The sequence below is a fragment of the Lineus longissimus genome, chromosome 8, assembly GCF_910592395.1.
Source record: "Lineus longissimus chromosome 8, tnLinLong1.2, whole genome shotgun sequence".
NCBI classification, from domain to species: domain Eukaryota; kingdom Metazoa; phylum Nemertea; class Pilidiophora; order Heteronemertea; family Lineidae; genus Lineus; species Lineus longissimus.
Genome location: NC_088315.1, coordinates 1,027,573 through 1,041,497, shown reverse-complemented (window position 1 = coordinate 1,041,497; position 13,925 = coordinate 1,027,573). Strand labels below are relative to the sequence as shown.

The 13,925-nt window shown below is 42.7% G+C and overlaps 1 protein-coding gene across 1 annotated transcript; it reads left to right on the top strand.

Moving 5' to 3' along the window:
- Nucleotides 1-1,761: 1,761 nt before the first annotated feature.
- LOC135492409 (SCY1-like protein 2) lies at nt 1,762-13,078 on the top strand. Its single transcript, XM_064778884.1, has 18 exons — nt 1,762-1,878; nt 2,397-2,468; nt 3,346-3,516; nt 3,767-3,924; nt 4,132-4,423; nt 4,640-4,855; nt 5,110-5,352; nt 5,616-5,792; nt 6,076-6,198; nt 6,484-6,597; nt 6,929-7,061; nt 7,385-7,503; nt 7,857-7,957; nt 8,988-9,017; nt 9,296-9,322; nt 10,275-10,353; nt 11,027-11,155; nt 11,277-13,078. The coding sequence occupies exons 2-18, from the start codon at nt 2,415-2,417 to the stop codon at nt 12,045-12,047; spliced, it is 2,937 nt and encodes a 978-aa protein (XP_064634954.1). The 5' UTR covers nt 1,762-1,878; nt 2,397-2,414; the 3' UTR covers nt 12,048-13,078.
- The last annotated feature ends 847 nt before the right edge of the window (nt 13,079-13,925 follow it).

The following is a 13,925-nucleotide window of genomic DNA, read 5'->3' as shown; positions in this document are numbered from 1 at the left end:
GTCTCATCTCTCTCACCATAATTATTGTCAACACGGTGGAGCAGCCAGAACTGATTCGGCCTGGCTGTGACTGTCTCATCTCTCTCGCCATATTAACAACTAGACAGTGCGGCGAAGATTGATGTGGCCTGGCTGTGACTGTCTCATCACTCGCATCATGTTGTCAGTACGGTGGAGCAGCCAGGATTGATTCGGCCTGGCTGTGACTTCCTCACCTCTCTCATCATGTTGTCAGCACGGTGGAGCAGCCAGGATTGATTCGGCCTGGCTGTGACTTCCTCATCTCTCTCATCATGTAGACAACTTGGCAGAGCAGCCAAGACTGATTTGGCCTGGCTGTGACTGTCTCTCATCTCCCTCACCATGTAGACAACTTGGCGGAGCAGCCGAGATTGATTTGGCCTGGCTGTGATTGTCTCTCTCATCAGGTTGTCAACACGGTGGAGCAGCCAGGACTGATTCGGCCTGGCTGTGACTTCCTCATCTCTCTCACCATGTTGACAACTTGGCAGAGCAGCCAAGACTAATTTGGCCTGGCTGTGTCTGTCTCATCTCTCTCACCATATTAACAATAGCAGTGCGGCGAAGACTGATGCCGCCTGGCTGTGACTGTCTCATCTCTCTCACCATATAGACAACTTGGCAGAGCAGCCAAGACTGATTTGGCCTGGCTGTGACTGTCTCTCATCTCTCTCACCATGTAGACAACTTGGCAGAGCAGCCGAGACTGATTTGGCCTGGCTGTGATTGTCTCATCTCTCTCGCCATATTAACAACTAGGCAGTGCGGCGAAGATTGATGCGGCCTGGCTGTGACTGTCTCATCACTCTCATCATGTTGTCAACACGGTGTAGCAGCCAGGACTGATTCGGCCTGGTGGGTATGTGGTATGTGGTATGGGGTTTTAGATACTGCCTTAACCAACAAGAGGTTGTGAAAGACAGGGGCCGACGTCATGAATGACATGGGCCTAAGTCATACAAGACGGAAGACTGTTCCGCCCCTCACACCCATTCTGAACCATCAGAGTTAATCGGTCCGTTGGTGTAACGGAGTCCGGGTCCGCAAGTCGGTAAAGGTCGGGGTAGGTCGGGAATTAGTATAACCGAAGTTAAGTCCAGCCACTCCACTGCAAGATAGAACCTGGCTGAAGCTGAAGAGGCGTGGCTTATTTGGAGTGAGGCGAATTCATTGAATCCTTTTCTTTAGGGCCTACTTTAATTGGTTGTGTTACCGTCAGGAGTTAGGTAGGCCAAAGCCAAAAAGGGGAGGCCTCTAGCTACGACAGTACGGGTTGTGGACAGACTCAAGTTCTCACTCAGAGAGCAGGACAGGAGAAAAGCAGGAGGAGATCATCACTTCATGAATCAGGAGATAGAAGAGTCAGAGTGATATTATAATTGTACATCATGTACAAATTAAAACTAGGGGCCTACATGGATGACGGACATAATGAAGGTGAGGTTAAACTCAGGCAGGGTAACAGACTAGCACTGAAAAATCTATGCATTGTGCTGCATCAGTCTATGCATGTCTATAGACGACGTTGAAACTTGGCCAGATGTATTCTACATGAGACAAGCCATTCAGAAATGTATAGTTTTGTGTGAGAGTAAGGTACTGCCAAGTCTACAGAATCTGCCGGAACAGGGTTATGCATGAAATGACGTCGTGTCATTTTTGGAGGCAGGTAGGCCTGTCCTCCGCACCGGCTACTGAGACCTAGTTATAGGTGGCAGCATAGACAGTTGACCTCCAACATGGCAGCCCCCTTGTGTTGAAAATCTGTAAAATCCACGTATTTCATACTCGATTCCCTAATAATCCGCTCTGTTGCTCGTCGTATAGACCACTTCCTCTCATTCTCTAACATAATAGGTACGATTATAGACCATATTTGAAATCTTCAATGATTTTGATCTCATTTTTCAGAACCCTGTTTGTACGATTTTTTTCTGTCTGGGTCGAGAATTCTAGGCTTACTGATACTCAATCGTCAATAGCCTTGGCCCTCGCACTCTCAATGTCATGATGTAGAGCAAATAGGCTGCACACAATCATGCAATGCATGCCATTGGTAAGTGGCACTACTGCAGGATCCCTTACAAAATGACCATCACTTCCAAAATGTTCTATAGATAACCCTAACCAAAACCTCTCTTTTTGTCAGGGATTCTGCAATCAAGCCGGTAAATTTGTGATCCCCTCAAAGAACCCTTTCATGCCTGTCATAGGGCAATTACGATTACCATCTGTTGAGTGTTGGGCATAGGCGGTGCAATCCTCGAATATAGATTAGATAGGCCTATCTAAGATGAGATAATTTTCTGCCTTTCCCCCCTCCATTGCCTCAATAAATTTCTCTCAGGTTCTCTCTCTCTTGTGTAAATATATAGGGTTGATAGCTATGAAAAATGGCCATTCCCATGGAGAAAAAAGTGATGGAAGACTTGTCAAAGGCCGCCCGGGTAAATGACCGCATATTTAGTGTTTTGAAAAAAGCATCGGGTTTTTTCGTCATGTTTTGGAATGGTTTTGTATGTTTGTTTGGGTTGGGCATTGGTTGACAGTCGCATTCAATGCTTTATATGTCCTCTGTTTGGACTTGTTTTGATCCGGTTTTAAGGTTGAGGGAATGTGGAAGTCAAGTAGATGGCACAGGGTCAGTGATAATTTTCATGGTTTTCACTGCAACATTGTTCTACATGTTTATTCTGGCATAAAAGGAAGTATAGTACCATGGGCCATTAATCCTGGTCTGGATAGTGGGAATGGTGTGTGTGCACTGATATTACAATGAATGATGCAATTTATTTAAACACAAAAACATACTGGAACAAGGTGGATGACACATTACTGATTTACACTTTACACTACAGGTTACGAAGGAATCCAATCCTGCAGCATGTTTTCTGATTGTTAACATTTTCTTGGCCGACTACTGCATGATGCGATCAAGTGTTGTATGCGATGCTTCAGCTTTCATTCAACTCTTTTTGGCTACAAGTACAAAGCAGTGGTCATTCATTTTCATATCAAAGAGTTTGTCTGGGTATGATAAGATCAACCAGAAACCTCCTTACAACAAAACAACCTTGGGTCCACCACTCCTTCAAAAATTGAATGTCAGTGACCTTCTGATTGTGTCATTCAACTTTTGAGGTACCTACTTTGTCTCCATTGGCAAAAACGTCAAAGTCTGCAGAATCTTTGAATAAGGCAACTGAGTGATCATCACTGAAGTCTTTACTTCAGGGTCAACAGGTTGTCCATTATTGGTTTATTGATTTGTTGGTGCAGGCTCAAGAATAACCAATAACTAAGCACTGTTTTCTCATTCTTCAGACTCTGGGGTTTGGCACCATGGATATGCTCTTCAAGATCAAGAGCACTGTCTCTGGTGCTCTGCCAGGTAATCCTGTCACTCGTGAGTTTGATGTCGGGCGTCATGTCGCCAGTGCTGGACCAGGACTGCTCTGGAAAGTGTTTGATGGCTACAAGAAATCAACGAAAGAGGTATGTAATGTAATGCAGCTGAGCTATTGGGAAATTTCTCTGAGATTGAGAGACAGAATTCGGAAAAGTGACCTCACTTGTTGTTTGGAAATTTTTGCTTGAATGACAGAACGGCTACTTTCTGTAGTTGCCAGATCACACTCACAGTGTTCATTGTCTTCTAAGAGTAAGAGCCTCACAAATCGTCAGCATACTTTGGAATGTCATATCAAGTCATACCCAAAAATAATAGTATGGTTTTGTTTTTCAGGAAGCATCAGTGTTTGTCTTTGAAAAGAAACAGTTAGAACGTTATTCTAAACGAGACAAGGAGATAATTACTGAGACACTAAAACATGGTGTGGCCCGCTTGACCAGGTTACGACATCCAAAGATATTGTCTGTGCTGCACCCAGTCGAGGAATCAAGGTTGGTTTTAAATATGCTTCGAACAAAGAGTAATGTGCATACATGCTTGTGACATTCTTGATCAAAGACCGTGCTAAGAATAGCCTAGCTCAGTCACTCTGAGTCTCATCACTGATTGCGTTTCACTTTTGAGGACGATCTTGTGATCAACTACAACCTTTTACAAGCCTTGTTCATTGACTTTTGTATTTGTCACTTTCATTTCAGGGACAGTCTTGCCTTTGCTACAGAGCGAGTATTTGCTAGCCTTGCCAATATGCTGGGCTTCCATGAGAATATGCCCAGCCCTGTACCAGCTGATGTCAAAGATTGTAAACTTTATGATTTGGAGATCAAGTATGGTTTGCTGCAGGTAGGAGAGGGTGTTGCATTCCTCCATAACGATGCAAAGATGATGCACAACAACATCTGCCCGGAGTCTATCGTGATCGTTAAGAACGGAGCATGGAAGATGGCTGGATTTGATTTCTGTCTCAATAACATCGGAAGTGACACCAACGTGAGTGTAAATTTATCTCATGAAATGCAAGAAAAGAACATCGATCCAATAAGTTTAAACTAATTTTCAATGATCGTTTTTGAGTGGTTTGTCAGTTTCCAGCACAGTTACCTGTACCAGTTTGTAACCTGAACAATATTGATATTGTAATGGCAAGTTGTTACTCATCATCATGGCATTCCTTCCTCTGGTCATTGCTTGATCTCTGTCTCTCAGGTGATATTCCAGTTCAAAGAGTGGGATGCTGACTTCCCCCACGTAGCTCAACCCAATCTGAACTTCCTTGCACCGGAGTACATCCTGACATTAACGTGTTCCACGGCCAGTGATATGTACAGTCTCGGTATACTCATGTATACCATATTCAACAAGGGAAAGCCGCTATTTGACTGCAGGAACCAGATGTCAACTTACAAGAAAAATGTAGAAGAGGTATGTCCTTTCGACATTCACTTTGAGGCCGTAGTGTGTATTGCTTTGCTTTCTGGCATGAAGCTGTCTTTACACTTCCTAGCATAGAGTTGTCGGACTCTGTGACTCGGCCATCTAGGCCCTGTGATTCAGACAAAGAGCATAGACCCTGATAACATGATTAGCATCTGTAGCCAAGGGTTTTGGTCTCAGCTCAGTTGATTACATTAGATTGTTCATCTGAGGTTTCATTCCTGATTTTTTTTTTATTCCAGCTCCGGCATATGAAAAACTCACTCCTCGGCTCCATACCTGACGACGTCCGGGACCATGTCAAGATGTTACTGAATGCTGAGCCAACAGTCAGGCCGGATGCCCACCAGATATCTAAGATACCATTCTTTGAGGATGTTGGGGTGGTGACTCTGCTCTACCTGGATTCTCTCATCCAGAGAGACAACCTACAGAAGTCTCAGTTCTTTAAGGGATTGCCCAAAGTGCTGGAGAAGATGCCTGCAGTAGGTAGAACTTTCCCTTACTTACTTATAGCTCCTCATCCCTTGTGGGACAGATGGCCACCATCTAATCTCTCCACTTCTTTATGTCTTCACTGCCTTGGCTGCCTCATCCAAAGGAAACCCCATCTCGCTCAGCACAGCTGTCAGAAGCCTGCAGGTTGAACTTTCTTTCAACATGATTCCACAGCCGTCTTACATTCAGGAAACCAGTATCTTAAGAAAGCTAATTATTCATTCTGAAACGATATTCCTTTGTTTTTCAGCGAGTGTGCACACAGCGTATCCTGCCAGCACTGTTCAGTGAGTTCATGAACCACGATATGATCCCGTTTGTTCTCCCAAGTGTTCTCCTCATATCGAACCAACTCAGTGATAATGAGTTTGTCAAACACGTCTTGCCATCGTTGATCCCTGCATTCCAGATTGCTGTCCCTATTCAGGTAAGTGACAGCAACTCAGCTAGCCATATTGGAAGGGTGGGGCCTCCTCTACCTTTGGTGCCCTGATCGCCAGGCTGCCTCATCATGAAAGTTAAAGAAAATTGCTTTTTATGTCTGAGGTGTGTCTCTGTTTTACTTCCTTTTGCTCCATTCTGCCTCTGCTGACTTCATAACTTGAACAAATTTGACCAGTGACACTAACATGCTGTGGGCACACAAGGTTTGAAAATAACCTTCTTAATTCTCAGTTGAGTAGATCCTTACCAGTCAGATTTCTTTTCAGATTTCATTAATTTTCATCCAAAATATGAATATACTTCTGAAAAAGACTCCATCAGCTGACGTGAAGAATCACATACTTCCAATGATCTACCGGGCCCTAGAGGCAGATGTACCACAGATTCAGGTACAGTCAGTTGGAATAATGACTTCCTTTGACATGTTTGAGGGACTGTATCATAGCTACAGGGTTCTAGCCAAGCTCATATACTGGACCATCACCTGTGTTGGTACCAACGTCAAAAGGAAATAACTAATGCATTCACATCACTACCTTGATGTCTAGACAACAACATCTCTTACAGTATTCTGAAAACTGCATGGTGCATCAGTCTGTGAGATGTTCTATGAAGTGATGTTGGTATTGATACAAGCTGGTTTGTACTGTAGGAAGTTTTTCTCTTTTCTTCAGGAACTGTGCCTGAATATCATTCCAACGTTTGCCAGCCTGATTGAGTACAGTGCTATGAAGAATGCCATTATGCCAAGGATCAAGAAACTCTCCTTGAATACCTCATTACTAGGGGTATGGCAAGGCTGATCTTAACCCTTTCAAGTTGGATTCGAGTTCTTTTATGAATGGTCTTAATGGTCTTAAATGAAGCAATTGGGGAAGTTTGATTTGTCCTTTGCAGTCGAGGAGAGGACAGCAAAGGATGCACCACCTCAATAATAACTGGATTCCAGCTGGATAATGTCAACTCAAGGTGTTGCAAGAGCAGATGATACTTCATACATTTCACCACAGATATTCAGCCAATACTGCACAGGCTTGTCAAATGCAACACATATTTACCACGCGCAACACACTGCTGGGTCTAGACAACACAAATCTAAGTGCTGACTTTTACTTGTAGGTGCGTGTTAACTGTCTTGTGTGTGTTGGTAAGCTGCTTGAGTTCATGGATAAGTGGTATGTCCTTGACGAAGTGCTTCCACTGCTGACAGAGATACCATCGAGAGAGCCTGCTGTGCTGATGAGTATATTAGGTAAGACGAGGCCATTCTTTGCCTCAGGTATATATGCATCAACTGGTTGTTTCTGTCGGTATTTAAGCTCCTAGAGTTTATTATGGAAAACTGGTAGGTCTGAGAGAAGGTGGTTTCATTGCTCACAGAGGGCCATCTAGAAAACCATTGAGTATATCAGGGCTGTGTTGGTTCATGTTTGTTTCATCACTTAACAGGAAGTAAGGTGAAGCTGACATGGGAAGGTTGTTGTTTTGCCAAAGAGCTGCCACTATTGGGGTAGGGGGTCCTGTAGGGCACCTGGTCAAAAGGCCCTCAACTTTGTCTTTTATGTTATTTTTCAGGTATTTACCAAGTTGCATTTTCCCACAAGAAGCTGGGCATAACGAAAGATTCGCTGGCGTTAAAAGTCCTGCCATACCTCATCCCCCTCTCTATTGATAGCAATCTCAATTTGAAACAGGCAAGTTTCATTTCAGAGACCGCTTTCAGCATGGAAACCAATACCAGTGGTACAGGATTAACAGCTGTTTTTCAGGTTAAACTTGACCACCTAGAAACCATTAGATTGTGACCTACTTTACTTGTCAAGGTCATATAGGTCGAACTTAGCTTTCAGTTTGTTGTTCAGATGAGATAGCCTTCAGTGAGTAACGGCTGTTGAGCAGTTTCTTTGTCCAGTGAGCCAATTTTCTTGTGGAAGTCATAGTTCAATGTACAGGTGTTACATCTAACAACCTGTGAGTACAATGGCCCCTGGTCCTCTTTGCATCTATTAGAGCCACCTGATGTCATGCTGTTATTTCTTGCTTGCAGTTCAATGCATTTATTACTGTGATAAAGGAAATGGTGTCAAGAGTGGAGTCGGATCACCGAGGGAAGTTAGAGCAGCTCAACTCCATGCATCAAGAACAAAGGTGAGAACACAGAGAATTGAATCGATTCTGAGGTCGTGGGGAAGTTCAAAGCTAGTTCTCCATGGCCAAGGGGCACCATACCCTTCCAAGTCATGTGGAGACCAGCATGGCAGTAGGCACAATTACATGTTTTACCTCTCCCACAATGCTCCTCCCTTCACGAGTCTTACAATGGATACTTTATAAAGGATTGATGCCACACTATGACTTCTTATCCGGTGATGCCAGTCAAGGAGGGAAACTAAACAGCCAAATAAATACGATATCCTCAACCTCTTCCTCGAGGCTGAACATGTCTGGGCCTGTGCCTGTGCATTTGAACGAGTCTTGGTTGTATCACATCCTTTCATAATCTTTTGTAACTCTTCCATTTATCAATTCCCTAGTACAATAATGGAAGTGGGATGTCAAGGGTAAGACTTCAGTCAGCAATCCATTATTGAAGATATTGAGATTTATTTCACTTACAAGTGGTTTGCATGATGACAGAATCACCATGTCATAATTTGTTTCAATGATTGTCACCTTGTGTAGCACTTGTAGCATGTGCTGTTGTTCTAGTTTATTACTTTAGTGCAGTCGTGTATATTTCAGATTCATCTTTTCAGATGTAAAGTTTTAAGCATGCCCTCATTCCTTGATTGTGCACTTCATTTGACCCCTACACTGTAAATGTTTTTTTGTTTTCAGTGTTTAAGCAGTTACTCACAACTTTTCTTTTTTGAATGTTTTTAATCATGGTGTTTTTTTTCTCCATTAGCCCATGGAGGTGTAGTATTGTATTATTACTTCAACACTTCTTTGAACAACAGAACGTTACTTCTTTTCTTTGTTTTTTGGGGGCGGGGGGACTTTTGGTTGATAGGTCACTTACAATCTCCAACTCCCTGCCTGTGTCTATAGACAGCCCTTATAGGCCTGCTCCTGTTTCTCCCCCTGGGCAATATGTGGCTGTTTATTTATGTGTTGTTTTTCCATTGGTCCAATGTATTGATAGTTTCTACATATTCTTAATTTCTTACTTTCCCAGAGATTTGTCACCGTCTACCCTAGTTGGCAGGTATCTGTGCACGTTTCTACTGAGTCAGCATGAGTCCAGTACGTCCTTACCATCTCAACCAAAAAGCATGTTTAACCCTTTCTCAACTTGATACCACTCTTTCAGTCTGTACTCTGCCCCTTGATGACATAATTGAGCAGATGGTCACCAAATATCATCACCGTAGTAACAGTTGGATTCAACCTTCTTGATACATGTATAACCCCTCATTTCATGCAAAAATCTCCAAGTATTTCCATGACATTATCAAATGACACTGTCCTTTCTGTCCAATATAGCCTGCCTGAGATGTGTTTTGGAGACCAGTGAGTTGTTTGTTGTACATAGATTCTGTGTTGTTAACACTTTTCTTCTACTAACAACCATCCCCCTTAGCAACTATTTACATGTCGACTGCGTACAGATGTTACGAGTAGCGGTATACTGTTTAAAGTCAGAATTTTTCTGTGGCTCCTGGCTCCAGGATAGATAATAAATGCCTCAGGACCTAGACATGCATGCATTCCCATTTGAGCCATCAAGATTGCTTGAGTGATAACCCCATTGCACAACCTAACAACTCCTGTACTGCCCTTTAGGAGCTCTTGGTAGCAGTAAGCAACAGAAGAGTTCTTATCATTCTGTACTTAGAAGGATTCGTGATAACCTGTCTTTAGATTTTAACTTTCCTTGAACAGTTTTGGCTGTAACATTATTTGATGAATGTTTTCATGTTTCAGTGACCAGATTGTTGTGCTGATACTGTCAATCTCACAAACTAACCTTCACTAACATCTTGCTTTCCCAATACGCTGTATGAACTATTGTCTTTGGTATAAATGCAATATTTCTCAATATTTTCATAACATAGGACAAAGGACTGTGAAACTTTGCTAACTTTCTGAACTGTCTCCCACTAAAACACCAACATTGTACCTTGGTTGTTGCCAGCAGAGTCAGTGATACGATCGGATCTCTCTCTGATCCAGCATGTCATAGCACATGTATTGCCAGAATCATTACCTTACTTGAAAACGTCACTGCACTCCGTTTAAAGGTTAATTTGATGCTTCAAATATAATCGATCAGTGTCACACTCGGTGATTACCAGTTTTACTCGCATGGTACTTTTTCTCTCGCTTATCACAGCAACTTTAATTGTCACCAGCTTTGAGTGTTTAGCATGTAACGAGTCTTTCCACGTTCATCTGATTCTGAATGTGTTTCTATGTCTCATTGTAACTCACCATTTAAACAATATGAAATCTTACTATTCAGGACAATACAGTTTGGACCTGATCAGGTGCCAAATTCTGACAGTTTGGTGAATGATACTGCAAACAAGACTGATTCAATGGTAAGGTTCATTTTTCTTCAGGCTGGGGTTACATAGAGTGGGGTTACATGGAGAAAATCTCCTTTTGAGTTCTCATTGGTCAAGGTCCATGTGTGTCAACATTTGTGATCTCTTAACACTTTCAGCGCCCAGCCATATTTAGCGTACTCCCCCAGGGGCCAAGGTTACTCCCCTTTTTACCCTTTTTCAAAATTATGAAAACAATAGAAGGAATAAAGATAATTACATGAAATTTTCTGTGTTGGTTCTTCTTTATTAGATCTCTTTACAATGCTAATTTGGAATGATAGTCAGCAAAGTACTTGATTTTGCACAATGGTACCCCACACATAGAACAGTAATATCTGGTGTCTTTCCGAATACCCACTTTTTGGCATACTCTCGGCTACGTCCCCCCGTCATCAATCTTCGACCCGCCATTGCGCCTATTCGAATGCAGACGATCTTGGCTATAAATAGCACATTGGCTGAACATCATACTATCACCTCAAGTGCTGTATAGTTAAATTGTTTTCCCCTATACTGCACTGCTAGTCGCCTCGAAGGCAAAGCGGGAAATTTAAAAACGCGACGTAATATTACGTCGGATGGCTCAACCGTGTCAACTTGCAAGACGTAAAATTACGTCGGATGGCGCTGAAAGTGTTAATCTTATATGTAAATGCTGTTTCAGATGGAGAAATTGATGTCAGGTTTTGGTATATCCGGGATGTTGGGAGCCGCTGAAAAGACAAAAAAGCCTGGTGAGAATTCACCTGTGAAACCCGCTGTGGAAAACAAGACACCTGCTCAACCAGCCAAGGTATGCCTTGACACATTGTACTTACATTGTACTAACAGTTACATTACTTCTGTGTTGCTGTGCCAGTATAACCAGTCCTGACCAGTCCCTACGAAGACATAACATTTGTTTTTCATTCCAGGTCAATCTGACGATGGAGGAGAAACAGAAGTTGGCCCGAGATCAAGAAACACAGGAACGCTTGAAAAGCCAACAACCGCTGCAAGCAAAGACCGCAACATCTGCTCCAGCGAAAAACAAACCAAAAGATCTGACAGCCTCACTCAAAAATACAAACTTTATGTCTTCATCGACGTCATCAAGTGGGTCATACACGTATGGTATGACGTCTGCAGGAAGTAGTTTCAACTCGATGTCTGGTGGGATTGGGCGAGGTGGAGGGGCCTTTAGTGGTGCTCCTGCTACCAGTACAATGTATGGTGCAGGCATACCTAATATGGCAGGGGGAACCAGTATGTCCGGGATGAACCAATCTGGGTTTGGAACTATGGGGTCAGGGTTCAACCAGCCAAATATGGGCATGGGACAAGTGCAACAGAAGCCTCCGAATAAGAATGTCGACTTGTCTGCTTTTGATAGTTTATTAGAAACCTCCTCAAACCGGCCGCGACCATCTTTGAATCAGATGTCGCAGAAGCCGCCGGGTCCAGTTTTGTCACCGGGCATGATGGGAGTGAACCAAGGCATGATGGGTAATACAGGAAACATGATGATGACACAGCCGAGGTTGATGACGCAGCCGGGGATGATGGGGAACCAAGGCATTATGGGTAATCAACCTATGACACGAACGCCAAATCCATTTCTGAACCAAAATAGTGGCATGATGAACAATGCTCCCAACCAGGGTCAAAAACCTTCTGGTTCAGAATTGGCCGACATTTTTGGATAGTATGGTTGCTATGTATTAAAGACTTTGGGCAATGTCTCGACCCTATTGGATGGCTAGTTCTTATGGGTGGAATTGCTCAAGTTAATTTATTAGAGATTTATGTGGTTGAAGTTCTGCTTTGGTTACTGGAGGTAGAACAATACTGATACTGATGTTGGTACCACTGGCTGAGTGGTTGTTATGACTGATTATTTTGAAGGAGACGGAGATGGATTTTATCTTTGTTTATAAAGCATGAAGCATATTCAGAGTATATTGAGGTCACATGAAGTTTATTTGGTGTGACATCGAAACACTAATCCAGTCAAAAAAAATATGTGCAATAATGATATATGCGTAGCCCTTTAGTGTCTTTGCTGAAGTTTGTAAATACTGTGACATACATTTAAAATCGGTACATATCTGTTATCATGTATAAGTTATGTTTATGGATCAGTAATGTTACCAGACTGAACTTGGCAACTTATTCCAGATGTTGAAACTCCTCATTCTTGGTTGGTATTCCCAATACTTGGAGAGTCATGGTTTGGCTCAGCATACCCACTGGATTACCAACTTGGCTCCTCAAATCAATAGGGAATAAGTCACCAATCATATTCCGATGTTCTTGCTGACGTCCCCAGACACATGTACGTGTGGGACTTGGTCCCTGCAAGTGATGGGAACAGTGGGGGTGGGGAGCTGTGTGTAAGCCACCAGTTCAGTTTGGTTGATAATTACCAGTGGCCTGTGCACCTGTATGCAATCTCTTTGTGTATGATTATCAAAATGGTGAACCTAGTGCTTTTCTTAGCATTCCTTCCTTTAGGACCATCCCAAAATCACTTGATGCTACCACCAAATGGCCATTGATGGTAAGAACCCTCTTCTCCCCCTCTAGGGACCAACAAGAGAGCATTGGTGTCATGGATATTGCTTGCTTTTATTTTGCCGAGCGATTTTGCGATGGTCCCATATTAACATCGCGCGTCAACCTGACACGCTTTGTTATTGATATCATATTAATGTCTGTGATGACAATAAATAACTGCAATATCAATTAATATGAGTCAACTTGTCTTTTGGTTCATCCCTCTCGATGCAGAAGGTTGTGACTTCAGTATGTGTCTTGTCTTTTGGTTGTCCTCATGATGCTGAATGTTGTGACTTCAGTATGTGTCTTGACTTTTGGTTGTCCTCATGATGCTGGAGGTTGTGACTTCAGTATGTGTCTTGTCTTTTGGTTGTCCTCATGATGCTGAAGGTTGTGACTTCATTATGTGTCTTGTCTTTTGGTTGTCCTCATGATGCAGAAGGTTGTGACTTCAGTATGTGTCTTGTCTTTTGGTTGTCCTCATGATGCTGAATGTTGTGACTTCAGTATGTGTCTTGACTTTTGGTTGTCCTCATGATGCTGAAGGTTGTGACTTAACTAGGTGCCATGATTTGTCTTCTGGTCTTCCTTTCTTGATCTTGATGCTGAAGGATGTGAAGTCGGTATTTGTCTCACTGAATCCATCCGGCCATTCGGAAGCTACGACTGGAAACAACTGGAACTAACTAACAAAATGGATACATAAGATGTATTATTGCTCTACATACAGACCTATACATTTAATAATCGAGGCTGAATGGCTACCATTATTAGTCATGTTATAAAACAACATTCTGACGGCTGAAAGTTGAAAGGACATCATTGTGTCTTAACAGCTCTAACCATGCGTAGGCTTCGTACATGGTTATGTAATAATATTGCCACTTAAAAGACGGAGACAAATTTCCATGGCTGTGCGAACACTACAATATAGTTGTGACAAGATGATCTGAGACCAGATGACTGAAAAGGTGCATTGAGAGTTCTATTTAAAACCTTCAATAAATGGGGCGGCCGTTTCCTCT